The 27,844-nt window shown below is 40.5% G+C and overlaps 1 protein-coding gene across 6 annotated transcripts in view; it reads left to right on the forward strand.

Annotated features, from left to right (window-relative positions):
• The window catches only part of HECW1 (HECT, C2 and WW domain containing E3 ubiquitin protein ligase 1), a 320,240-nt gene that overhangs the window by 154,477 nt on the left and 137,919 nt on the right, over positions 1 to 27,844 (forward strand). For all 6 annotated transcript variants that reach the window (XM_084794159.1, XM_084794158.1, XM_084794162.1 and 3 more), the window contains 3 exons: positions 1,879 to 2,203; positions 14,817 to 14,924; positions 27,164 to 27,258. In XM_084794159.1, coding sequence (XP_084650285.1) covers positions 1,879 to 2,203; positions 14,817 to 14,924; positions 27,164 to 27,258 — 528 coding nt within the window. The remainder of the gene's footprint in view (positions 1 to 1,878; positions 2,204 to 14,816; positions 14,925 to 27,163; positions 27,259 to 27,844) is intronic.

A 27,844-nucleotide genomic window follows, 5' to 3' on the forward strand; every position in this document is an offset into this window, starting at 1 on the left:
AATTGTGGTGTTCAAAAATTACTAGAATCACAAAATCCTTAATAGATATTTCAGAGAGCCAGAAACATGCCATAGAGTCAAGGGGTTAATGTGGGGACCAGCCATAGCACTTTCAGATGTTGTGAGGGTCCTTGAAGCAGGGATGAACAGGAGCGGCGCGAAATCAATTCTCAAGTCAGACTTCTGATGCAAACTGGCAGACAGTGTACATGGCAGCTGCTAGCAGGCAGGCATGCAAGCATACAAGCAGTCATACCACAGAACACAAACCTCAGTTCTTTAGTTTTTTAAGGAGGTAAAGTCAAAAAGGCTTTAAGGAAGTAAAGTCAGTTATTTCACATGATAGCTGTGTAAAACTCTACAGAATTTCAACCTCATCTAAACTTAAGGAAACAGAAGCAAGTCCCGTGTCTATCTCCCCACTAACCCCCAAAGCAAGCATCTCATTTTCTTTCTTATTAACTTCCATGTTTGAACTCTTCAGTCAGTTTTGATTTTGGCCAAAGGGCACAGCCTTTGCAGTTTCCTTTCAACTAAACATTAGTACTCTTAGGCCGTTTTTGTATAGATTTACTGGACATCACTTCCAGGTAATTTTTCAAGCTCATCTTGATGCCTAGCTAAGCATCTTTTACAGAATCCTTGAGTACAGCAAAGTGTAGCTGCATCCCTAAGTGCTTCAGCTCTAATATGTTCTTTAAGAAGAATCCTAATCTTTTCTTCTTTAGTACGACAAGTCCAAGGTCTGCTATCCATGGCAACCAATCTTTCCATAAGAGTCAAATCATTAACCCACGCTGCTTTGCTCACCACTCCACTCTCAGTTTATGCCTTGCCCAGAATCCACCCAAGCCTTTTCTTTAAAGTTCCAAGCCACAGGCATTTCTTTTTTTCCTTTTGCTTAATCAAAGGTTCAACCCTGGGAATTTCTTTCCTCGATGCTTCATGCTTTTGATATGCCATTTGTAAATCACAAACCATTGAAAAACTTAGTAAGGAACAATTTCTGCATTTTTCCCAAGTTAATGTTGCTTCCACATCTGAGACACTCTTACCCTTAAGCACGCATTGCTGGCCAGGTATTGGTACTTGATATTGGCAGAACAGCTAATTTTCTGTGCCCAGTGATTTTTGGAGAACCAAGAACAGGGGAAGGGGAGTCCATCAAGATCAGGAGAGAGGAGAGCAGAGGGAAAGCAATCATCATGAAAGTAACAGGTGGCGTCTCAACAGCTCCTGAGCTCGCGGGGCTCAGCAGGGATCGGGTCTTTGTCAGGCTACTCAACTCCCGTGCATTCGAGGTCATCTGGAGGAGACCTCAAGCTCAGATCCTTGTCAAGCAAGTCGCGTGGTCTCCACTCCTAGGTCCCTGGGCAAGCCGCTCTTGGCAGGTTAGAGAGAGAGAGAGAGAGAGAGAGAGAGAGAGAGAGAGAGAGAGAGAGAGAGAGAGAGAGAGAGAGAGAGAGAGAGAGAGGACTCTGAAGAGATTGAATGCATCCCAAATGACTGATATGTTAAATGAAGAAAATCATAATTTATCCTAAAAAGGGATAAAATTTGAACCAAACTGATGCTAGAGAAGACAGGAAAAGTCGCTTCTTCCGGAGCAAGGCTTCTCCTGGCAGTCCACTCCTTCTAGAATCGGTTAGGTTGGAGGGAGCTGAAGGGGTGAGAAGTTCGAGGCGGGCACGAGCAGAGAGGTGCCGTGTTCCTGTGTGAATGCAAGGAAAAGGCCTTTCTCCTGAAATAATGCTGTTCATTCGGCTTCACAACGCTCAGAAGGGCAGCTCCCTCGCAGTTTGCTTCCCGCATTTGTCAGGATGTGACAGAAGTTGCTGGTTTCTCTTGACCCTGTTCAATGTCTCCATTCTCCCGCAGAACCTGTACCAGAACAGGTTTTTAGGCCTGGCTGCCATGGCGTCTCCATCTAGAAACTCCCAGAGCCGACGCCGGTGCAAAGAGCCCCTCCGCTACAGCTATAACCCAGACCAGTTCCACAACATAGACATCAGGAATGGCGCCCATGATGGCATCACCATCCCTCGCTCCACCAGTGACACTGACCTGGTCACGTCAGACAGCCGCTCCACGCTCATGGTCAGCAGCTCCTACTATTCTATCGGGCACTCCCAGGATTTGGTGATCCACTGGGACATCAAGGAAGAAGTGGATGCTGGGGACTGGATTGGCATGTACCTTATTGGTGAGTATATGATCTTCATGACTATGCTCATTAGAGCCACTTACTCATCCAGACAGGCTTACAGTGTGCCCCGAACAGGAAGGTCTTATGCGTGTAGTTTGATAGTTTGACAAGAATCTTATTCATAATTCATCTCAAATTTTTAAATTTTGAGATGATAATACAATTGCATAATTTCCCCCTTCTTTTTCTTCCCTCCAAACCAACCTATGTACATATCTTGTTCTTTCAATTTTATGTCCTCTTTTCCCTTTGCTGCTAAATGCAGACATGTATGATGCAGACATGTGTGAATACCACCTTCTCACTCTGAACAATGTTACCTGTATGTATGTTTTCAGGGCTGATCATTTGCTGTTAATTGTTCCTCCATGGGGAAACAATTTTTGCTCTTCTCACTCTAGTATAATTAAAACAACAATCAGACACTACAGTCTGATACACTGGAGACCACCAGTGCCTGCTTTTTTGCAGAAACACAATAAAGCTACTCTGATATCTCTTTTTAATAGAAGAAAATCAGGAACTAGCAGGGGAAAACATGACTAAAAATATTATTTGCAGCTAGAGAAACACCTCTTCTTTGTTCTTAAGTGAATAGCTAACACTTCCTTTCAATCCTCACATTTGCAGGGAACACCAAACACCAACCAATGTACTCATATCTCTGGGCAGATGATTTCAGCTTTTTTTCTCCTAATAATCCTTTCTCCAGCTTCTTCAACATCCTCACTTTGTACTCAAAACACATGATGGAATTGTATATTTAGGCATGTGGAGAAAAAAATTATTCAGAATATGAAAGTTTCATAATGGAAAGAAAATGAAATAAGGTTTTGTATGTGAATTTCCTCAAATCTGGTCAAACAAATCAAATAGTGCTTAAAAATAAGATAACTATTTTATAAAATTATCGCCATTTTTCTTACTTGTTTTAAAAATAAGTCTTGCAATCTTGAAAATATAATAAGCATCATGAAAATAGGTATTCACTCTACTACATATAATAGGATACAGTGTGGAACAAATTGAAACGATTATCCACAAACAAATGTATTATTTGGGGATACTCCAAATACCAACAGAACCTCCAGAATTTCTGCCGTCCACCTATATGAATGGTTCTCAACCTGTGGGTCACGACCCCTTTAAGGCTTAAGTGATCCTTTCACAGGGGTCATCTAAGACCGCCAGAAAAAAAATATTTACACTATAATTCATAACCAAGGCAAAATTGCAGTTATGAAGTAGCTATGAAAATAATTTTATGGTTGAGGGTCACCACAACATGAGGAACTGTTAAAGGATTGCAGCTTTAGGAAGGTTGAGAACCACTACTCTATACAATTTGCCTTCATACATTCCAACATACAACACCAGATTTAATATTATTGAATATCACAGCAAGCAATTCACATTATGATCAATTTGTAACCTGACCCATTTTTTTGATAAAATATTTTATCTGACTAATTAGTCTGAAAGCAATTAGTCAGGAAAATATTTTTACTCTCTTGAAGGTTCTACATAGTGTAATTATATATGTATATACATACATATGTTTGTGTGTATATATATAATAAAGATAAAGCAATATGTATTTTGATTTTTTATACAAATAGTTACTAGAAAAATTGACTTCTTATTACAGTTATTTTTATATAACTGTTTTTTTTTCTCTTATTTTATTTCTTAACCTGGCTATCACACAAATAATTGAAACTCTTATATTTGGTTATAAAGCTTTATAATACAATCTTGAGCACTTTAAGTCTGTTCCCAACCCTCTGTGTTATCCTAACTCCATCTTTGCCAAAGTCCCCAAGTTAAGTGCTTTTTAGTTCTTTGCTCCAGCTGAATCTTCTTAATCTCTCCTGCACCTCTGCCAGTAGCTGAATCCCCTACTTCCTCCTCTAACTCCTCCTCCCTTGGCTGGCAGGAAGTCCAGCCCTATTCTCTCCCCTGTTCAATGATTGGCTGTAAGGTGTTTTATTGGCATGCTAAGGGACAGCTCAGCAGTGTTTACACAACACTGAATCAGGAAAATCTCAGAGCGAGGATTGTAACCAGATATGAGGGTACAGAAATCAGCATTTGAATTACACAATAGCCTTATGCTTTCAGCTCCTGACTAGAAAATTTTAATAATTTTAAAATTATGTTCTCAAGTAAACTAACATCTATCTAAAATAGAAACTGCAAAATAATAGCAACCCTTCAAGGATATAGTTTTTGTTCATGGTGTTTTGTTGCATATTTGACTATGAACACTAAATATCCAGACATTCCGCACTGAAGTCCTTTTTTTTTTTTTTTTTTTCCTTATGACTTGACAGAAGACCACATTTGGGCAGAGTGAGTTTGTAAAGCCAGCAGGGCTCTAAGTAGCTAGAGTTAAGCATTCATTACTCCCTTTGACTAGTCTGAATCTTCAGGTTTGCCTCAGCCCCACCCCACCCCCACTTTCCCATCCCCCACACCTTGCATCTTACCCCTGCTTCAACTGGGAATGCAATTTATTATCTGAAGGGATTGTTTGTTGTGTGTGTGCATACACAAGGGCAGAATTGTAAGCCGACTCTTTCCAAGAGTATCTGGTCTCAGTTTGTGAACATTGTTGACATGTTCTCAAGTGAAGGGGTAAAAACAGAAGATAAGGCTGTCGGAGAAGAAGATAACAAGGTCAGTGCGAAACTTCCTGGGTGCGATGCGCAAATGTGCTGCTTAGTTTTAGTCCACTTGACACAAACCAGAGTGACCTAGGAAGAAGGAATCTCAGTTAAGGAAGTGTGCTCATCTGGTTGCCCTAGGTGTGTGCCTGTGGGGCATTTTCCTGATTAATGTTGAGGTCAGAGGGCACAACTCACTGTAGGTGTTGTCATTCCCTGGACAAGTGGTCCTGGATGGGATAAAAAAGCAATCTGAGTAATCCATGGGAACGAGTCAGTAAGAGGCATTCCTCTGTGCTCTGTGCATCAGTTCCTGCCTCTGCAGCTCAACGTAGAGATCCATGCTAGAGTTTGTCAAATTGTGGCACTTTGTACCCTGTGAGTATAGAAGATCAATCACAGATTGTATTGGGGAAGAAAGCCTTAGAAGGTGCTGGTTGAACAGGGAAAAACATAGAGGAAGAAGGAAACTCAAACAGGAGATGGCAGAAGTGTTTAAGAAAAAAAAAGGCAGCTAGAACTCACCCCACAGAGAAGAGAAAGGGAATGTTAGAAAAAAGGAAGAGCCCACTAGCCATATTGAATGTCGTGAAACTTTGAGTGGATAAGATCTGGCGTTAACATGGCATTTTTGACTGAGCCAAAAGAACCATAATTCATCATTTTAAAAACTTAATCTGACAATTTGTTATTGTCACAGCAGCTACACACATATAGCTGTAATGCTATTTAGTGCTGAATGGCAACACTTTAAATAGCATCTTACTGCAAATATGGTTTCTCAGCCCAAACTTATGTGTGAATCTTAAAAGCTTATAATTTGTGCATCCTTAGTAACTTACCTTCCAGATTTGAGATGTCTTGTCTACACTCAAGTCACTGACTTAGACCTAGAAATTTAAGGGCAGGGGTGGTTATTTCATCTGACCTGTCACTTCCAGATGAGGAGATGCAGTGCAGCCCTCCCACAGCCATGAAGCTTCCTCTCCTGGCAGTAGAGGTCACGCTGACTGTAGAAATATGTCAGTGTTTTGAACAGCATCAGGGATGTGCTGTTCTACATCAGCACAGCAGAAAATGCCCAAGCAGAGACAAAGTTAGGTCTTTCTGTCATTCTGTGACCTCCAGACTTTTTGAGTCAAATTCTATTTTCTTCTGCTGTAAGAGGTGAAGATATCTGTACACAGAAGGTGATGTTGTTGCCTCCTCAATGATATTGTTACCGAGTCACACCTGCTGCCCTCAGCCAGGGCCGTAGGATCCTAGCAACAGGTTACAGCATTTCAGCATTTTGGTTGCTCTTATTACAGAATGGCTATGATGAGATGAATAATAGCAATGAATTATTCTTCATGGGTGACAGTATGGAGAAGGCAGGGTGGTTTCAGTGACAGGTAGACATGTAAGAACAATACTCTGCCTATAGATAGATATATTACCTCAACCTGGTATTTTCATCTAATATTCAAGTTATATATTTCGAGTTACTCCAAAATGCGTGTGAAACTGCAATTTCTGTCTCCTTGATGAGATAGTTCACCTTTTTGGTTTGGGTTTTTTTTTTCTTCATAATCAATAAATTTCTACTTCATTTCTCTTGTCAAATTGTGATACAACACTAATTTCTGGGTATCAATCAAACCAAACTTGATTTTTCAATTCTGTTTTAGTTGTATCTCATAAAAAAAAGGCTTCTGACCAAATGAGCATGGGGTAGAGAATGACTTTTAAATGTCAGACAATTGGCAGAAGTTTATCATTTGGTCCAAACACAAGTACATGTAGGTTGTTTTGTTATGTTGTGAGCAGCAGTGTTGAGTTGTGCTTGCATGACTAGTGTAGGGGTGTGTGTGTGTGTGTGTGTGTGTGTGTGTGTATGTGTGCATGTGCACACGTGCACACATATGTGAGCATGTGTGCATGCATGTATGTTTCCAGCTCTCAGTCTGTGTGTCTCTATAGGAGCATGCATGCATGTATGTTTCTGGCTCCCAGTCTGTGTGTCTCTACAGGAGCACACATGTGCCATGGCCCACGTGGATGCCAGAGAACAACATGGAGGAGCCCTATCCTCTGCTCCAGGTCTCTCCTTGTGCTAAGCATGTCTTGTGGATCACACGTGCTTGTCAGTCTTTCTAACAAGGGCCGTTAGCTGAGAAAGCATCCTGTGAACCCCTGTGGATGGTTGTCAGACTTTAAAAGTAACAATTACTTTGACTCTGAACTAAAACCCCATTAAAGCTGTTTAAATATGAAATGTGTACAACTAAAATCATGGAAAAACCACCAATAGATTAAAATAGGCACAATATGCTCATAATTTGCTTATTAATTCAGTTTTAATAAATCACAGTCATTATCATATCCTAATTTCATGCTAGAAATTGCTGAGTGATTTAAGACAATGAAATTAGAGCACATTCATGCATTCAGAATTCAGAATGTCAAGCAGTAACTCAAAGAGCTCTCTAAAGTTATGTTAATGAAGCCTGCTCATATACTTGAGCCTGGGGATATATATGCTCTTTCAAGCCTTACACATTGTCCTGCTTGTGTGAGGTCAAGGGCCGTAGTCTTTATCAAATTGATTATTTTGAATGATTTGAGCGTGTGATTGCTTCTGTGTCTTGTTCCTGCTTAATGTATATGTATATTTATACATTTGTGTAATTATGCTAATTAAAACTTTTGCATACCAAACCATTGCCCTATTTGGTCCTGCTCCATAAAAACTGAGGTAACTGTGATGAGGTATCACATAGCTTTCAAAAGAACACAGCTCTTATAGGTGCTTCACAAAGCAAGACTCACCTTTCTGCTTCTCAATTTTGATAGAAAACAGATGATGATAGAGACACACACAACATATCCATGTATACACATAAATATATGTAATGTTTTACATATAAGTGAGTAGTATATTATGTGCATGCATGTGTGTGTGTGTGTGTGTGTGTGTGTGTGTGTGTGTGTGTGTGTGTGTGTGTTTCCCCATGGAATCAAGATGTCCTAGTTAACTTCAACTGTCAACTTGATGTGACCTATAGTCATTTGAAGGAGTCTCAATTGAGGGATTTCCCACATTAGATTAGCCTGTGGCCATATCTATGAGGAACTGACTTGATTGGTTATTGGGAGGGTCTCATGCCCTATGGGATGTGCCATCTTTTACAGGATGTATAATACAGCTTGCTTAACCCAAGCCTGTGTGTGTGAGCCAGAAGGCAAGCCACAGCATTCCTTCATGGTTCCTGCATCCAGGTTCCTTCCTTGAGTTCCTGCTCTGACTTCCTGCCCTTACCTCTCATGGTGATGGATTGAGACCTGAGAGTGTAAACCAAATGAACTCCTTCCTCCCCAGACTGCTTTTGGCCAGAGTGTTTTATCACAGCTGCAGAAAGGAAAGTAGAACATCAGGTGGGCTGGCTAATCCTCATTGTCAGGTCAACAGAATTTAGAGGCAACATGAAAACAAAATTTGAGTTTGTCTGTGAGGGATCATCTAGAGAAGCTGTTGAGATGGGCAGAGTCTCTAAATGTAGGCACCATCATTTCCTACGGGCTAGGGTTCAGGACTGAGCAAAAAGGAGAAAGCAAGAATTCACCAAGCACAAGTACTCATTGCTCCACTACTTCCTGACTTTGAACACGTGGTGGCCAGCTGCCTCAAGCTCCTGCTACTGTGACTTTCTTCCCACAGTGGATGACTCTACCTTGTAACTGTGAACCAAAATAGTCATCCTTCCTTATACTACCTATTTTGGTTATTTTTTTCATAGCAAGGAGGAAAGCAATGCACCAAAGCACTTGCTACGGAGATGATGTACATGGAGTTACATGTACATCACCAGCCCACATGTTATTACTCATATGTTGCATGCTCTGATATTTTTGTCTCTTTGTTCTTGCATTTTAAATGGTGTAGCAAAAATAACAACAACAAATCAATCGAACGAAAGCTCTTCTTTCTCTTGATGATCACACAAGTACTGGGATATTTGTAAAGAAAGGGGATGTATTTTTTGCTCATGGTTCTGGTTCAAGATCCAAATCAGGATCCATGGAGCTGATTCAAGGTCCAAACCAGGAAATGTGTGTAAGGGAAGCCAGTCAGCTTTCTAGTGCTACAGCAAAACTTCTGAGACGATCAACTTATGTATTTTGGCTCCTTGTTTCACGTGGTGATGTTAGCAAGATCATCTGGGCTGAGGCAACTGAGGTAGAAGGACTCACCCTAATCTACATGTGAGGCGTATCTCTCCACAGGCTGTGGACTTGGGCTGAATAAAAGGGAGAGAGCGAGTGACTCAGAAGCCACTCACTTTGCATCTTGACTTTGGATACAATGGGAACAGCTGCCTTAAGTTCCTGTCACCATGTCTTCTCTGCTGTGGCAGACTGCGCCCTCACACTGTGGCCCCTTCTTTCCAACCATTACATTTGTCAGATATTTTGTCCCAGCAACAAGAAAACCAACTAACCAGGATCTTACTTAGTATGAAAACAGGCAGCCATGTTCCACTTGTCTCTGTACGGCTAGGTATCTATATTCTGGCCATCCATCCAGCTCCTGTGAAAGATCTGGACTCTTCAAACATTCTTTGCTTCATAGTTTTCTGCTTCAGCTAGCATAGATGATTGCTCTATTAAAACAGAAAATATACAGGTCCTGTAGAAAATCAAGATGAAGTTCACACCCCTGTCTTTATCTGCACTGAGATTATGGGGTCTGATACCATGGAAGAGACAGTTTGGTCTTCTTGAATTTGTACTTAGCATTTCTCTCTGGGCATTGGCTTCAGAAATGCCAATATGATGTGAAGAGGAACCACAGGAGGGGAAAGCACAAGTCACTCCCAGAGTTCCCAGTGCCCCGAGGTGTCAGACTCCCCCACATCACAGCCCTCCACACACCTGTTTTCAGTCCTCATCTATCTCCTGGTTCTTAGCAAACTGGCCACTTTCCTGCGCTGCCTGTTTGATAGAATGCCCTATTCTCATCTCATGTCTCCTACCATAAGTCACAGTAAAACACCTGTTTCTTAGTGTCTAAAGTTGTTTTCTCCACTGTTTGCAAGCTTTAGTTAGGACGAGGTAGTATTGTTTCACTCCGTACATTCCCCATCACCCGGCAAATCTTTGGATCTCAACTGCAGATTCGACACGTTGTTAACGCTTGACGCGCCATGAAGATCTGGATAGATAAATTCAGGGGTGACTTTCACATGTGAAAACATGATGAAGGACTTTCATGTAAGCTGTCAAAAAGGATCCGATGAGATAAAACAGAACAAGACGTAACAGTCTCTATTCCTGCAAGAGGCAACAGTTGCAAACACATTTAGCAAACTAGGCAAGAGCCCTGTGCAGAAAAAGGCATGCACATCTTTGAACTGTACACTGCATGCATCCATGATGAGTGGTTCTGGTGATATGAGTAGGAATGGCCAAGAACTGGTTCCTCTTGCACACTGGCGCTGCAGGAACAGTGAGCTGACCAATCAAAGACTGGCTGCGTCACTGGTGGTGACACCCAATGGCAGATGACTTTGAAATGGAGCACAAGCTTCAGAGAAGATGAGAGAAGAAAAGCACCAGACAATGCTTTACACTCTTTCTTCCCAGAGACACCAGGGCTGTGAACCAGCCCAAGGGAGAGGAGCAGCAGCAAAGCCTAGAGCTGCCAGGGCCTGCACCCTCCATATCCTCGATGAGCAGAAAGCAAGGTCCCTCTGGGGTGTCTCTGGGAAGTGAGGTAAAGGTCCTCCTGAGGCTGCTGCCTAAAGCGGCTTCCACCCTGCACCCCTCCCCACCCTGGCACTGCTTTAAATGCAATAGCCAAGGCTCTGCATACACAAGGAAGAAGGGGCTGAGGTGGGGTTCAGGGGGGTAAAGGCAGACTCCCTCTCCAGGCTGCTGGAAGGTCAGTGGTAACCTGCACCAAGGATTTCCATCCTGCCCTCCCCAAATTGTACTGCTGACCCTGAGAGAGCATAAGTGGGAAACTGACAACTATATGTCTCAACTCAGTGCAGTTTTATCCAAAGTTCAACCCAAAGTATGATTAGTCTAAACCTCACTGGGGCAATACATACACAAATCCAGTTTAATAGCTTTGAACTGCTATTGCAAAATGCATTTCTTTCATCAGTGCAGTTTGCTACGTGAAACATAGGGGGAGAAAAAAATTCAAAGTCCATTTCACAAAGGAAGAAATACTGAGTGATGCAATTTAAAGGAAAACAAACCAAACCTAATGCACTGTTACTACACTTTGAATTCATGCTGCTACTTTTGTTCTTTTTTAAATTTTTATTTTATTAATTTATTCAGATTACAACTCAATTGTTTTACCATCACTTGTATCCTCCCATTCCTCCCTCCCTCCTGCTTTCACCCTATTCCCCTCCCCTAGGTCTATGACAGGGGAGGGACCTCCTCCCCCACTTTATGGTCAGAGACTATCAAGTCTCATCTTGATAGTCTGCTTATTCTTTCTTTGAGTGCCACCAGGCCTCCCCACCAGGGGGAGGTCATCAAATATGGGGCACCAGAGTTCATGTTAGAGTTAGTCCCTGCTCTCCACATAACTGTGGAGAATGTCCTGTCCATTGGCTAGATCAGAGTAGAGGTTCGATGTTTACTAACTGTATTGTACTTTTATTCTTTCACAATTTTCAGCCTTCAACTTTTAATTCTTTTCTTTTTAAAATTGCTACTAGAGAAATATCTTACAATTGTATTACTTTAATTTTATATTTTTCAGTTGTTTTATGATGTGTATGCTTATACTATTGTGTACTTAAATATTATACTACTGTATCTTATTGTGTACTTATACAACTTTTTATGCACAAAACTAGATACTTCAACTTTAATTCCTATATCTTTTCATCTTTCTCTCTTCCCCATGCCCTTCTTGTTTTTACTTTTTATTTCTAAACCTCCAAAATGTTAATAGTCTAATCTTTCTGGACCCAATAACTTCCTAGATTTGCCCTCTTTGATTTTCCTAGTTCGTATCTCTGTTGCTGTGATAAAACACGTACTAAAAGCAGCTTAGGAACAAAGGGCTTTGTTTGGCTTACATGTACCCATCACAGCACACCCCTGAGTGAGTGATGCCCCTAGAGGAGCCTAAGCAAGCACCTAGAGGCAGGATCTGAAGCAGAAACTAGGCAGGAGGAGTACTTAATGACTCACTTTATGGAGTGCTCAGTCTTTCTTACACCACCTAGGACCACCTGCCCAGAGGTAGCACCACCCCGGGGGTGGGTTGATATGGGGGGAGGAGACTCCCCTTTTCTGAGAGGAGCAGGGAGGACCAGGGGAGGGGGCTAAGAGGGAAGAGGGTGGCAGGGTGGGACTGGGAGGAGAGGAGGGAGAGGACTGCAATTGGGATGTAAAATGAATAAATAAATAAATTTACTAATAATAAAAAGAAATTGAAGTTGCTTAGGAAAGAAAGACAGACGGAAGGAAGGGAGGAAAGGAAGGAAGGAAAGGGAAGGGGTGAAGGGGAGGGATGGAAGGAAAGCAAAGGAGCAGGCTGAGTAAGCCATGAGGGTTAAGCCAGTAAGCAGCACTTTTCCACGGCCTCCTCTACTTCCAGGTTCCTGTCCTGTCTGAGTTCCTGTCCTGACTTCTTCGATAATGAATTGTAATATGGAAACACAAGCTAAATAAACCCTTCACCATCTTGCTTTTGGTCATGGTGTTTCATCATATCAATAGTAACCATAAATAGGACAGTTACATTGACTGAGGTGGGGAACCTTGTTAATCATGGAAGACAACATCTAGTGATGGAGAAAAGAAACTAAGCAGCCATATGAGTTTGTCATCTTTTACTTCTTGACTGCAAATGCAGTGGGACTAGATGCTTCAAGCTTCAGCCACTTTGACTTCCCTGTTATGATGAACTGTACCCTGAACTGTGACCCAGGATGAACCTTTCTTGCTTAAGTTGCTTTTATTACAATATTTTGACCCATCAAGAAGAAAAAAGTTAAGACACTAACCTTCCTACATATCAATAATACATTATGAAAGAAATCAGAAAAACAATTGCAATAATGATCACCTCAAAAAATTCAAACACTTAAGAGTAAACATAGTGAAGAAAGTAAAAGAACCTTATAATGAACACTTTAAAACACTAAGGAAAGAAATGAAAGAAAACCATAGATTAAAAAAGAAACAAAACTCTCAAGGTCAGGAATTGAAAGAATTAATATTGTGACTATGGCAACGCACAAAACAATATACCAATTCAGTGCAATCCCCATCAAAATCCCAATGCCCTTCTTCACAAAAATAGGGGAAAACACAATTACAAATTTCGTGTAGAATCCCAAAAGATCCTTGGTAGCCAAAACTATCTAGAACACAAAGAACAGTGTTGGAGGAATAATTATACATAACTTCAAGTGACATTACAGAACTATAGTAATAAAGGCAGCAGAGTACATGCAGAAAAAATGGGCACATAGGAACAGAATAGAGGACTCAGAAATAAACCCATGTAGGTACAACTTTACAAAGATGCCAAAAAGACAACCTCTTCAACAAATGGTGTTGAGAAAAGTGTATATTCATATAATGAAGAATAAAATATTAGTAGAAAATGCTTACTGACTATATATATGATAGAGGATTAATATCTACAATATACAAAGAATTCAAAAACCGAACACCAAAGCAAATAATAATAATGAATAAACTGACTAATGAAAAGAAAGTCAATTCTTGAATGAGGAAGCACACATTGCTAAGAAACTGTTTCAAAATCCCTGGCCATCAGAAAAATACAAACACCACAGGCACTGAGATTACACAACACTCATTCAGAGTGGTGGTCATCAAGAGAACAAAGAGCAACTATTGTGAGGGATGCAGACTATGGGGAATCTTTAGACACTTCTCATAGAATTTAAACTACTCTACACATATAGAAAACAGTATGGAATTTCCCCACAAAACTAGAGCTTTCATACAACCCACACAGATGACCCAGGAATCCAAGTCAAAATATTACAGAGACATTAATGCTTACAAATTGCAACCTTATTAACAATAGCGAAGGTGTACAACCAACCTCAGTGTCCCACAACAGAGGAACAAGTTAAGAAAACATGCTACATATACACAGTTAGATGGGGCTTTTTCACCTGTAAAAAATAATAAAGTCATGTCATTTGCACAAAATTGGAGATAATCATAATAAGCAGATTAAGCCAGTCTCAGAAAAGCATTGCCTGTTTTCTTTCAGCTGTGAGTCCTAGACTATATATATATATATAATGGACGTCAAAACAAACTGAGGAATGAAGAAAGTTAGGACAAGGTGGGGTAAAGAATAGTGAGGAGTGGGTGGGAGTACAATTTGAGTATATTATATATCTGTATTAAAATGGCCTTCTGTAATCCTGTTTAGTAAAATTTAAAAAAAAGTGTAATGAGGCCCAAGGTGAAGAAGCTATAATACAGGGTAGAGTCCATGAGAGAGACAGACAGACAGACACAGACACAGACAGACAGAAACAAGGAGACAGAGAGACAGGGAGACAGAGTGAGCGGGTGTGCTGGAGCACCATCAGACCCCTCTTTTCTCTGTCTCCTCATTCACAAATGAGGATCATCAGAAAATTTAAGAAGACTTTCACATATTTCACACAACTAAGAGCTATTCAAAAAAATTTAAGAGCCATTGCAGTGATTGTCAGTGATTATTATTTCCTGTTTATGGAGATGCTTGAGAACTAAGAACATCCATGTGCCAAGAGTGTTGGGTGGAAGAAATGCTGCGTTCCGATGGTGTCTTGGAATGCTCCCTCTCTATATATGATCACAGTGTTAGTTGCTCTTTGTCCTTGCTGCTCCTAAACACGCTTGCTGTTGGTTGATGTATTTCTCTGCTTCTCCTTTTTCCTTCTGCACCATAGGTGAAGTGTCATCTGAAAACTTTCTGGATTATAAGAACCGTGGAGTCAATGGTTCTCACAGAGGCCAGATCATTTGGAAGATCGATGCCAGCTCTTACTTTGTGGAATGTGAGTACTTCCTCCATCCCTGTGGCCTAGAAGACATGGTTGCAGCAGAATTCAGCTGTGTTTGTTTTTTATTCTTTTGCAGTACTTCCATTTAGAAAGGTGCCTCCACTTAGGTGCCATGTAAAAGCATATTTAATGAGAGCCTTAAAATGATTTTCAGTACATATCTCTATGACAGATGCAAAATAGCCATGCAAATCCAGGCCAGTCTTTCAATACCAGTGAAGGTCTTGGTTCATGTTCATGAGCCTCTAGACTCAGGACGCCTTAGCACACATGTCCTTTAGGCTTTCATGCCTTGGCTCAGTTAAGTGATCTCTAACTTCATGGGTTGCATTTTGATTACAATCATCCCTCCCCCAATTCATCTAAAACCTACCACCTATTCCATACCAACCCAACTTCTTCCCATCTTAAAAAAAGAAAACATAAAGTATAATTACTATACATTGCCTATACACTTTTAGGTATGTGGCCATCTACTGGAGGAAAGTTAGCCTACTAGGGGCCACATCCTTAAAGAAAACTCTCTCCAAAGCTAACACTTACTAATAGCTCCTCAGCTATTAGAAACTTAATGGACCTCACTGACCAACAACTCCAAAAGAGGTAACCCATTCCTGGCACCAGAGTTTTTATTTGTTAATCTGTCATCTACCTTGATTATAGGATACTTCCACTGAAACTCTTCTTCCATATGCATCTGTTTATACTTTACACATCTGTAGTAGTCATTTTTCATATGATTTTTTCAGAAAGTATTTACAGTAACCCTTTCTTCCACCCTACCATCCCATGTCCCACCCCATTTAACCCTTCCTGTTCCACTATTCATCTTTGATCCTCTGTATCACTCTGTTCTATTGGTTCTTCCTTGAAAGCATCCCCTCCATGGTTCCTTATAAATTTTATGATCTGTTAGTATTGCAAATGAAGCATATGCATCTAAAGGCTCAAAGCTAATATTCACAAATGAAAGACAACATATGGCATTTGTTTTCTTGGGTCTTGGTTACCTTAACTAACTGTGCTGGTTGGTTTCTGCCAACTAGACACAAAGCTAGCCATACCTAGGAAGAGAGAATCCTAATGGAGAAAATCGATTAGGATGTAAGGTGGGGGAAAAAACCCAACAAAGATTCACCTGTAGACAAATCTGTGAGCTTTGTCTTATTTGATGATTGATGTGGAAGATCCCAAGTCGAGGTAAGGGATTCTATCTCTGGGCAGGTGGTTCTGGGTAGTAAAAGAAGGCAAGCTGAGCAATCCATAAGGATCAAGCCAGTAGCAGCACTTCTCCATGGGCTTGGCATCTATTCTTGCCTCCAGGTTCCTGTCTTAATATCCTTCAATGATGTAGTATAACCTGAGAATTTTAATATAAAATAAACACTTCCATTATAGATAAATAGATATCACATTTCAGTTATCCATTCATGCAATGATGGGCATCTAGTCTCTTTCCAGTCCCTGACTGTTGTGCACAGAGCAGCAAAGAAATTGATGAGTAAATATCTCTATAGTAGGACATAGTCTTTTGGGTATATACCCATTACTGGTATAGTTGGGTCATGTGATATATCTGTTTTTAGCTTTTTGAGGACCCTCCATAATGATTTCCACAGTAGCTACAACAGTTTGCACTTTCACCAGCTGTGAATAAGTGTTTCCTTTACCCCACATCCCCACAAGAATTGGCTGTCATTGTTGTTATTGTTATTGTTGGCCATCCCAACTGAGATAAGAAGAAATCTCAAAGTAGTTTTATTTTTCATTTCCCTTATGGCTAAGAATACTGCATATTTAGACCCATGGTAGACCAAACAGTCATAAATATGTCAAAACTTTCAGAGGTATCATTGTTCCAGATTTCAAATTATATAACCAAGCCATAGTAATTATAATAGAATAATGTTGTATACATTGGCCAGTGAAGAATAATTTAGGATTAACACATAAGACCACACTCCTATAACCACAAGAGTTTTGACAGAGGCCAATAGTGCACATTGGAGAAAAGACAAATTTCCAACAAATAGTCTTAGTCAAACAAACTAGAAGAATGAAAACTAGATCCTTATTACTCACCCTGGATAAAATTCAACTTCAAAGGGATAAAGGAGCTAAACACAAAACCTGAATCTCTGAAACTGATTAAGGTGAAAGTAGGGAATACACTTGAACTTATGGGCAGAGGGAAATGTATTTCTGAACAAGACCCCAGTAGTATAGACATTAAGACCCAAATAGATAAATGGAACCTCATGAAACTAAGATGCATTCACAGGGCAAAGAACTCCAAGTGATTTGGTATTGACTGTCAATCAATAGGTAACCGACAGTCAATAGGACCTGAACTTGAACTGAGGAAATTTGTCTTCAGATCCTAGTCATTAGCCACTGCCATATTCTAGTGAGACCAGTAGACCAGTAAGAGTCCCATTTCTAAGGCAGAAATTCAGTGTAAAAATCTGATTCCTTAGAAAGCTAGGGTACACAGAAGAGAACTCTAAAACAAGATAGTCCTAGAAACGTCATGCCTGCCTCTCAGGCTGGTCCCATTCTCTGTGTGCAGCTCTTCTTAGTAGATGGCTCACACCTCACGGCTCTGGCGTCTCTCCAGGCACCTGGCCTTGGTCTCTCCACTACAACCTGGCCTTCACCTTCGCAGCTTCACACAGTGTTCTCTCAGGGCCGCCTCACCAGGACTCTGACCCTGCAACCTGCCTGGCCTCAGCAATCCTCTGAGACTGTGGAGGATGGATCTATGACCCCATTCACCCATTCATCCTTGTGTCTTTCTTGTTTTCAAAACAAGCATCGAGTGGATGAAAGAGCCATTTTCTGTTTCAAGGTCGGGATGGAGTCTAGACCCTTTGTATCACACTTGTAGCAGCATCTTCATGCTGACACTGGTGAAAACTTTCCGTGCATTTGCTTCCTCGGAGCAGAAAACCCCTAGATTCTATCTTTTCTCAAGTTTGAGCCTTGCTGGGTGGGGCTGCGCCCCATGACACCTTTCCCATGTCTCGTGCAGAGCCAGCGTTTTCCTGTTAAGGACACACACACAGCGTCTCCTCTCAGCCTAAGCCTTGACTACAATCCTAAGCTTCCTAGACTCTTGTCCTATCCAAACTGCACAACTTTTACTTCTTTCTGCCCATTTGTTGCTCCTTTTCATTTTCAACCTCCAGAAGAATAATCAGTGAGAACCATTCCACAGACATGTGCTGATTTAAAATGTCCTCAGCCAAAGAAATTAGTCTCTTACTTGTTACTTCCGCCTCACATAAATTCTCAGGACATGGGTGCAATGCCACCGGATTTCTAAGCTGAAGCTTCACACAAGGAACTGCTAGCCCAAGTCCTGGTGGGTAGCTTGCTTCCCTCTGAGGCTTCATCAGCTGGGCCTGCACTGCCCATATTTATCTCAGCATTTGTGACTCATAAGTGTGCGTAGGACAGCCTGTTGTGCTCTGCACACAGCATTCAATAACCTTTAGAGCCCAGAGATTCAAATTCTCCCACAAAGTTATCCAAAGGCATAAAACCACATGGTTAGGTTTATAATAGTATAAGAAATATCAAATGAGTCTTTTTATTTTAAACCAAACTATAAAACTTGTGTTTAAAACAGGAATTCAAATATTTTTTATCTTCCCTACCTTGTAAGACTTTTATGCAGATGTTTGAATCCTCCCCAAACAGTAAAACCTAAAGTTTGCCTTGTCCAGACAACTCAGCTGGAGTGGTAATCTCTTTCTTTACAACCTCGAATTTATTTTGAACTATAAGAACCACCCCCACATCTCAGTAAAAACTTTCTGTATTACTTTTCTGCTGCTATAATAAATGTCATTGCCAAAAGCAATTTAGAGGAGAAGATGGTTTATTTGGTTTACAGTTCTAGGGAGATAGAGACCTTTACAGTGGCGAAGGCATGACAAAGGGCCAAGAGAGGACTGTTAAAGGAGCCAGAAACTCTGATTCCATTTTCTATCCTCAAGGCAGCAGCAGTGTGAGAAAACAGGAAGTAAGACTAAGCTATAAACCCTCAGTGCCCACACCCAGTGACGTGCTTCCTTCAATAAGGCCCTACATCCTAAATGCTCTACAGCCTCCCCAAACAGCTTCACCAACCGGGAGCAATATATTCGAATACATGAGCCCATTGGAAACAATTTTCAGTTTAACCATCACACTCAATAAACAATTTAATTAATTAAGCTAGTGCTCAATATTCCAACGTGCAAAGCCTAAAACTTACATCCTAAGACCATCCAATTAAGTCTAATCTTTCCTGTAGATGGACTCTGAACCTAACATGGAATGCTCCTAACAGAGGAAGAATCAGAGAAACACAGATAAATGGAGAGGACCAGGTGGTATATGGGCGAGACCCATGTCAAGAGAGTGTTCACACAGGTAGAACAGGGTTGCTTGACCTGACTTCTTGTGATAAAGAAGTGGCAGAGAAGTATGTCCTTCAGTGTAAATGACTCCCCTCTCCCAGAAAAAAACAAAACAAACAAACAAACAAAACACCGAGTTCACACTGGAATTCTGACCAACCATTTTAAGGAACTCTTCCTGTTTTCAACTCTTCCTGGGCCTAGGAGTGGATGCTAGAAAAACAATGGGAAAGTGGGGGCAGTGTCCACCCTTTTGCATCGTTTCTAGCTTACGCTCTCTTTGGATCTCCTGAGACTCTCTGGCAAATTGATGGTCATGCCCAGCTGCTCTTGGCAGAGCAGAGATACACACGACATCAGGATGTCTTCACGACAGCCATTGCTGACTCTTATCGCAAGCTGTTCTACCTGGCAAGGAGCCTGAGTTTAGTGCCAGGCCTTTCCGGCATCAGCTAAGAAGCATCACTAGATGACTCTGAAGCCATTTCCAAATGATGCAATTATAGCCTCCACACCAGCTTTTAGACAACCTAAGCGTAAGATTCCGGAGCCCAGATAATAACAAAATATTTTTTTAAAAAATCTCCTACCAAATTTTATTAATCTAGACTTACTGTAGTATTTTCTATACTATAGGCCATAAACTCAAATTGAAAATTATGCTGGCAATCTTTGAGAGACAGATACCAAAAGAACATGAAGTATTATTTGCAGGGGGGGTTAGTAGATTGTCTCTCGGTGTGTTTTGAGCAATCAGTAGTGGAAAGAAAATATGGAAAATATAATCAGAACTAAAGAAATTAGGCCTTACCCTTTCTACTAGACTAACTATAGGTAGGTCCTAAATTATAAGAAAATATTTTCTAGGAAACTCAGCATTTAAAAGGAATACAAAAAACATCTGACCCAGTAAAATGGAAGTCTGGATACTTGGTATTGAGGAAGTAGCCATGGTGACCCCAATGACTCTGGACAGAGTATTTGCATCATTCCCCATCTTTCTTACATTGAGGCTCTGACACGTGATGCAATGCTATTTAGAGGTAACCTTAAAGAGATAATTATGGTTGCAGAATTTTGACTCCAAAAAAGACCCAGCATCCTTCCTAAGGCTCACTGCAAGAAAAAGCTTCTCTGACTGCCAGCTCAGTTTCTGTGCCTGCCATCTTGTAAGATCTCTGTCAGTGCCTTTCATCAACTCTCTTAAAGGTTCATCTGTGGACAAAGCCCTAATATGAAAGTTAAAAGAAGAAAGTGATTCATAATTGTACTGCTTTCTGGGCCCTGCGCCTCACCTGGGGAGCACAGCAGAGCTGGTCCTGCTGGTGTGGGCCCCAGGTGAGCTGGCCTCAAGGTCACGAGAACAGGAACAATGACCCTGCTGCTTGTCATCTGCAGCGTTGGGTTAGCTTGCGGAGGCACAGAGCTCACCCTGTGGGTGCAAGAGAGCTGGCAGGCCAGCCAGCTCAGCTACCATGCAGGCACAGATCCAGGGCTTTGAGTCGGCCCACCCCAACAGCTATGTCATCTATAAACTGCTGGAGCATGTGAAAGGGCTGGTCCTCCAGATCCAAAGCTGCAGGATCTCTATGACACAGGGCAACAAGACATATGCACCCAGTGAGGATGCAGTATTGACAGTGTAGCGGAAGCCAAAGGCCTCAAACCAGACCAAGGACTCACTGCAATGAGCACTCCCACGGGAAGAAGGGTGAACAAAGGCTGTACTGTGGGACCCACTGCAGCATCACAGCGACATACCTTTTCTTTTGAGGGTGAGGTTGCCAGGGCAGAGGGTGGCTGTGAGGGGATGGGGAGATGAGTGTGACTGGGGTGCATGATGTAAAATTCACAATGGATCAATAAAAAGTTAAATAAAAAAAAAATGATCCTCCTGTTCTCACCAACCAACGGTGAGAGAGGAGACTCGGGAGCGTAGGCGTAACTTGATATTGGTGAGAGGGTGCTAGTCAAGACCCGTGCCTTCCACTCAAACTGCTTTCCCCTGGGTAACAATTTCAGTAAATTCAAACTTACAAATACTATTTTATTTTCATAAAATCTCCATTCATGAGGCACAATGTTTCTTTTAAAGAAAAGACCCTTTCTACAAAGGCTGGTTTTTTTTTCCCCCTTCAGTGTAAAAAATAAAAAAGGAAGAACTGGTTGGTTCTGGTACCCTAGATCTGAATCAACAATGACCAATGAAAGCAGCTGCCAATTGAGCGTGCAGCCTGTCAGACGACCTGACATCCTCACGTGTGCTTTCATTACTACGCCCTAAGTGCGAGGAGGAAGCCGTACGTAGTGGGTGGCCTTTCCCGAGTCTAGCCACAGCGGGCCTGAAGGAATCTTTCACAGGAAACTTCTCCAGCGTCAGCAGCAGCTTACTAGGTTGGCTCTCACTTCACAAGAAATGGATAATAAAGTTCAACTGTGTCTAACAGCATATAAGAGAGAATTGCTTGCGGGGGCGGGGAAGGAGAAGCACCCTGACAGGGAAAAGGAAACTGGAGCATGCAGAAGCGCTTTCCCGCGGAGTAGTGCGTCTCTAGCTCCCTGCCAAAGCAGCCAATCCCTGACCCGCACCTACACTGTTAAAGCATGGATCTCTGTGTTGTACAGCTAAAGGACAGCCATTGTCACCAGTTCCTCTCTCTCTCTCTCTCTCTCTCTCTCTCTCTCTCTCTCTCTCTCTCTCTCTCTCTCTCTCTGTGTGTGTGTGTGTGTGTGTGTGTGTGTACAACGCCCTGGAACTGAGACTACCTCAGCCCTTTTAAAAAAAATAAGGCCACGGTGCTGATTATAACAATTCTGAACCGAATGGCGTCCTGATTTGTATGGCCATCTGGAAGACCTCTGTGTGGATACGCTCTAACCAGGGAGCCAAGGGGTCACTGTGACTCTCTCGGCCTTCTGAAGATCCTGGATTTATACTCTGCCCAACATCGTCACTGTGAACTTAGTTTATTAGCTAAGTTTGAAGAGGCCACCTTGTTTTTATTTCAGTTTCCCCTTTGCTACAATTTAAGGTATATTAATTGCTTTTCCTGTTGGTGTGACAAAATACCTGGCCAAAGAATTAAGGATACTTCTGGCTGGGAATTTGAGGGATAAAGATTGTTTTGTAAAGGAAGGTACAGCAAAGTAGCTGCAGGAGTAAAACTATGAGGGGAGCTGGTCCCACGGACCAGAAAACAGAGAGAGAGATGTACGGATGCTGATGCTCGCTCACGTTTCCACATTTTCTCCTTTTTATTTCATCCAAAACCCCAACTAATAGGAAGGTGCCACCCTGTTCAGAACGCCCCGCCCCCTCCTCCCAGCTAAACCCTCAAAGGCACACCTCGCTATTTCTTTCCATCCATTCAAGAGTGATCATGTGTTACCTCCCATCTGTTTTCTGAACGAAATATTGGTTTATGTTTTTTGCTAAAAATGTTACTATATAGGTAAAATTTAGTTCTGACTGCATAATAGAAAGTGTAGCTGCTCTATGCTGAGATGAGTCTAACATCTGTTAGTTAATGACTCATTAATTCTGATCAGTTTTGAGTGTTTCTGCACCACAAATATTGCCTGTGGATCGGGAAAAACCCTCATGGTGTTCAGATGTTTTGGGTGTGGGCCGCATGTGGAATGTTTACGACGCAGAAGGGAGAACCATGTTCTTGTAGATGTGTTTTTAGTGGCTGCACAGTTCTGTGCTAGAGTTATCTTCTTCCCGCACTCTGAGGCTCATCCTGTCAGGCTGCTTCTGTTAGTGCCGTGCCACTTAACTGCTGCTCCGCCGAAGATGATCTGGCTTTTCCTTCTGTAGCTAATGACATTTCTCTCTTCTAAAGTACAGATGTGATGTCACATTGCTTTGTACTTTGGGGATTCCTAGAAATTTTTTTTGTCTTTCATTACCTTAGAGCATTTTAGATTTAGCACTTTAGTTTTTCGCCTGTCCTTTTAGAGTCTCATTGCATGTATTTTACACAAAAGCCTATCATCCCAGGTAAAACATAATCATTTTAAAAAGAGTTTTATATACATGCTAAATCCTACCCATGGCATAAACTATAAGTATAACCTTAAGTGAGATGTCCTAAGTTTTGGCTTAATTTTCCTAGATTGATTGGTGAGATTTATTGATATCTGATTATTTGACAAGCACTGTGCTAGTCATATTTTTAAGGTTTATACAACTACCTATATTTCATAGGATTGTTCTATATATAAAAGTAAAAACTATTACTATGTAAGTAAATGTTAATTGCTTGTTAAAAATTTTAAATCAGAATTTTTAAACTTAATTGAACATTTTTCTGGCTCTAATTTTACTACCATTACTTTTTTCTAGAGTCTCTAATACTACACAGTTCACCACACCAAGTTTTAAAAGGAGAAAAAAATATCTTATATCTTTAAGGATAATGAATCTAACCAACTTGAAGCAAATATATGCTCCCAAATAAAAATTACATTTTCAAAATATATACTGAGAGAGGACTCTTCAAGTTTCCTCCAGTTCATGAATAAGACTGGTCACCCCTAATCAAATTTGAAAATGTGCCAGGTAAAAACTACCATGACGTAAGCATGCCTAATTCACCGCCACCATCAAGCCATACACAGTTAACTTGCTAGTCTCCTGCTCTGCGAGAACTGGATGGCAGCCTTCCATTAACTCTTCAGGCACAGATAGGCCAACCCCAACTGCTGTCTAAGCCAGCACTACTGAGCACAAGGGAGGCCGTTCATGTGTTGGCATCACATGCACGTTTTATACATTATTCTACTGCAAATAAATGATGACACTACCGTCGGGCGACTGCTCTCTATTTAGAAGACATTTTACAATTAAAAAGTATTCTAGACTTATTTTTTTTTTCTTTAGAAAGATAAAAGCAGAAGTAATGTAGGTCTCTGAAGAAGTATCTGGAAAGTATCTGACATTTTAAAACATTTTTTTGCTTATGAGCCATGATATTTTTCTAGGAGACAGCAATAACTATCAACTTTTGATGTTTCCTTGCCCTTGGACAACTGCAAAAGTCATGTGATGTTAAGCTACAGGAAGATTTTGTTCTCTATGAAGAATTAGGTGTACAAGGACATTGCATCTGTTCCTGAATCCATAATAAGCTGGCCGTGTCACAGGAAGTCACTCCCTGCTTAGTGACTAGACACGGTCTGAGAAATGTGGTGCTGGCAGACTCCATCAAGTGAATTGTGCTGATTGCACCTGCACAGTAAAATGGCTACAGCATTATTAATGGTGCCATGTGGGACCATCTTTATTTCTACAGTCTATCGTTGGCCTACATATCATTATATATGTAAAGCTCTAGCTCATTAGCCACTTTTTAAAAGTATGATGTTACATTACACTGGAAATATGAAAATAAATAATACCAATAACTTACTAACAAAGCTGAATAACAAATTAAACAGACCAATTAAGCGTAGCCAGAGTAAATATGAAGTATCATGCAATGAAATGATTTTTAAAAACCACAAAACTAATCATTAATATATTTTGTTTTCATATTTTAGGCATGTGTTAGTATTTTTCCTTCATATCCCACACCTAAACAACAATACAAATTCAAATATCCATTAATAATCAACCTTCTAAATTTTGAAACATATTATTAAAATACATGTTTAAGAGGGGAGAGATACAAATGTTACCATCAACTTTTTTTTTTTCTAAAGAGAAGCTATCATGCCTTGATTTAATGTCAGTTTAAGTGTAGTTTCCCCAACCCTTTATTCAAAGGCATTGAAATGATTTTCTTCCTGGAATAAAAAGCCGTTGGTACTGATGCACATTCCTGTTACTCCTTTTGATATGACTTTAAGTTCCCCCAGCGTGCTCATCTCCCTGGCGTCCACAGACAGTGCAAGTGGTGCTGGGCAGCACTGACGGGTGAATACTGAGTGCCACAGCTCCCGTTGCTTTATCCAGAGCTCTTCATGATTGCCAGCTTATAAGAAACCTGCCTCTTGAACTTAGCTGTGTAGTCCTAATGTGGTGCAATTTACAAATATCTTGGACATCATTATGGATCTAGGCTATTAAATAGTCCACCGAAAGCTTGAAAACACAATTAAAGGAAGTATCAGTTGCCTACAGGAAAAGAATGACTGGGAAGGAAAATGCTCCTGAATGACCAGGCACTACAAAGATCATCAGAAGTCTTAACAATAGCAATTTAATGGGTTTCTAGAAACTCAAAAAGCTAATTAAAATTTGCTGGAAAATGTTTAACTACTAATCAAGTAGTTTGGTTGAAAAGGATAATGCATTTCTATTTTAAGTTTTTTTAAAAATAATATCCAACTAACAGCAATCATTAAGGTGGTGAGAGTCTGACATTGTGTGTTTATTGAAGTGCTGTTTGGAAAGTAATGTGGCCACAAGAAGAGAGACTCCCGGAATTACTCGTGTTTTCTAGCCAATGGGAGAATGAGGCAATGACCATTTCTTCTACACCAAGCAATCTTTCTCTGTCAGTTAGGTCTAAGTTTGATTATAGGCCAGAAAAATATGAAAATGGCAGTAGCAAGCAACACAGATATTATCTGCAAGGAAAACTGTAACTGTATGGCCAGCTAGACATTCTGTTATTAAGTATGAAAATGAGAATGTGTATTGGACAGGTAACTAGACATTTTTATTGCATTATATATTTTAACTTGAGCAACTGTTGGCTAAACATTTTTCACTTTCAAAAATGATACCAACTATAGGAGAATATTTATTAAACATAAATTTGTGCAGCTTTACAAACTGGGGACTCCTAAAATAAAATTTATAGCTTTATTTTAATTAATTAGTTTATTTATATTTTATTTAAAATTTCACTATTACTTAATAATTAATATTCATTATATAAGTATATAAATATATATCCTATATAAATGTAAATGGAAATAATATTTTAATTATATAAATTAATAAATAAAATTAATTAGATTAGTTAAAAGACACAAACTGCAAAAAATTTTATTTGATAATAAAAACATGGAAACAGTGAGTTGCACACACTGAACTAAGGGGGAGTTGCTTGCAGATTTTTTTTCCTACTGCTGAATCAACTGTCAGAAAGCAGTGGCATCACATCACAGTTTGGTCCTCATATAGCTACTGTCACTGACATTTCTTGAACACTTAATTAAACTCTAAGTGTTTTTGCTTGTTCAGACAACATCGTATAGGGTAATGTTATTGTGAGTTCCATTTACATGTGAATGATCTGGGATACAAAGAAGTTATGTGTCTTGTTCATTGACTCACAGACTTTAAATTCAAACACCACCAGTGGAATTTCCCAAAAACATCTTTTCTGCTTACCACCTATAGATAGAGCTAGATCTATAACGATACAAAAAAGTTATCGCTGATAAATACAGGAGTTTATAAAATATGCTTTCTCTCCATGTGTTTTCCTCTCGGTCTTTCTTTAAATTATCAAGATATTAATTACAGTAAATTATATGATAGGAAACTACAAAGAAATAAAGCAACCTAGATCTTAGAACTACAGATTTAATAGGGATGATGTCCAGTGAGTTAGAAGGATGCCAAGATGCATAAGTGATGATTTATTTAGCTTCAGTAAAGAAATGTTAAAATCCCCATAATTTTCCATGGCATGGTTTTAGAAAGACAGACTGGCCCCGGAGGCCATGTTTAAGCCGTCATTGTTAGGTGCTGTGTGCTGGCTTATGAGAAGAATCAGTTTGAAGTCACTGGAGAGGTCACCCTGGGCTATGGCTGCTTCTTCCTACATTATCCCAATGACTCAGCTCCATTTTAATTTTGTCTTTCAGCTGAAACTAAGATCTGCTTCAAATACTACCATGGAGTAAGCGGAGCCCTGCGAGCTACAACCCCCAGTGTCACTGTCAAGAACTCAGCAGCTCCTGTAAGTCCTGTTCTTCCTCACACTCAGACCCAACTCGCATGGCCCTCTGCACTCCTGTTTTCTTCATGTGTGTGCGCACACATCTATACATGCACACATACCTGCACTTACTCGCACCTACGTGTATAGGAAGCTACATTGATAGATGAATTAAGAATGCGAACACACACACGCGCGCACACACACACACACACACACACACACACACACACAGCTCTCAGACTAGTGACAAGGAATGACACCAAAAGCTGTCCTTTTCAGAGCGCAGGCCATATGAACATTAGACAAATGCCAAGTGTGTGGATTTCTTTTCTTTTCTTTTCTGATTTTTGAGACAGGGTCTCTCTACATGGCCCTGATTGCCCTGAGCTTGCTATATAGATCACTCACAGAATGAGTGCTGGAGTTAAATTTTCTTTAATTTAAGGTGCTGGAATTAACAAAATGTTTCCATGGAGATATACTTAGTAGCACTGTGTGAGGCTTCCTTTAAGAAACATGTTTATAATAAACTGATTTTGGATACTTATATTTTTTGTTTTAATTTCTTTTTAGACTTAAAATTAAATTAAGTAAAATATATTGC

The sequence above is a fragment of the Acomys minous genome (genome assembly GCF_964271855.1).
Source record: "Acomys minous genome assembly, chromosome: 9".
Taxonomy (NCBI): Eukaryota; Metazoa; Chordata; class Mammalia; order Rodentia; family Muridae; genus Acomys; species Acomys minous.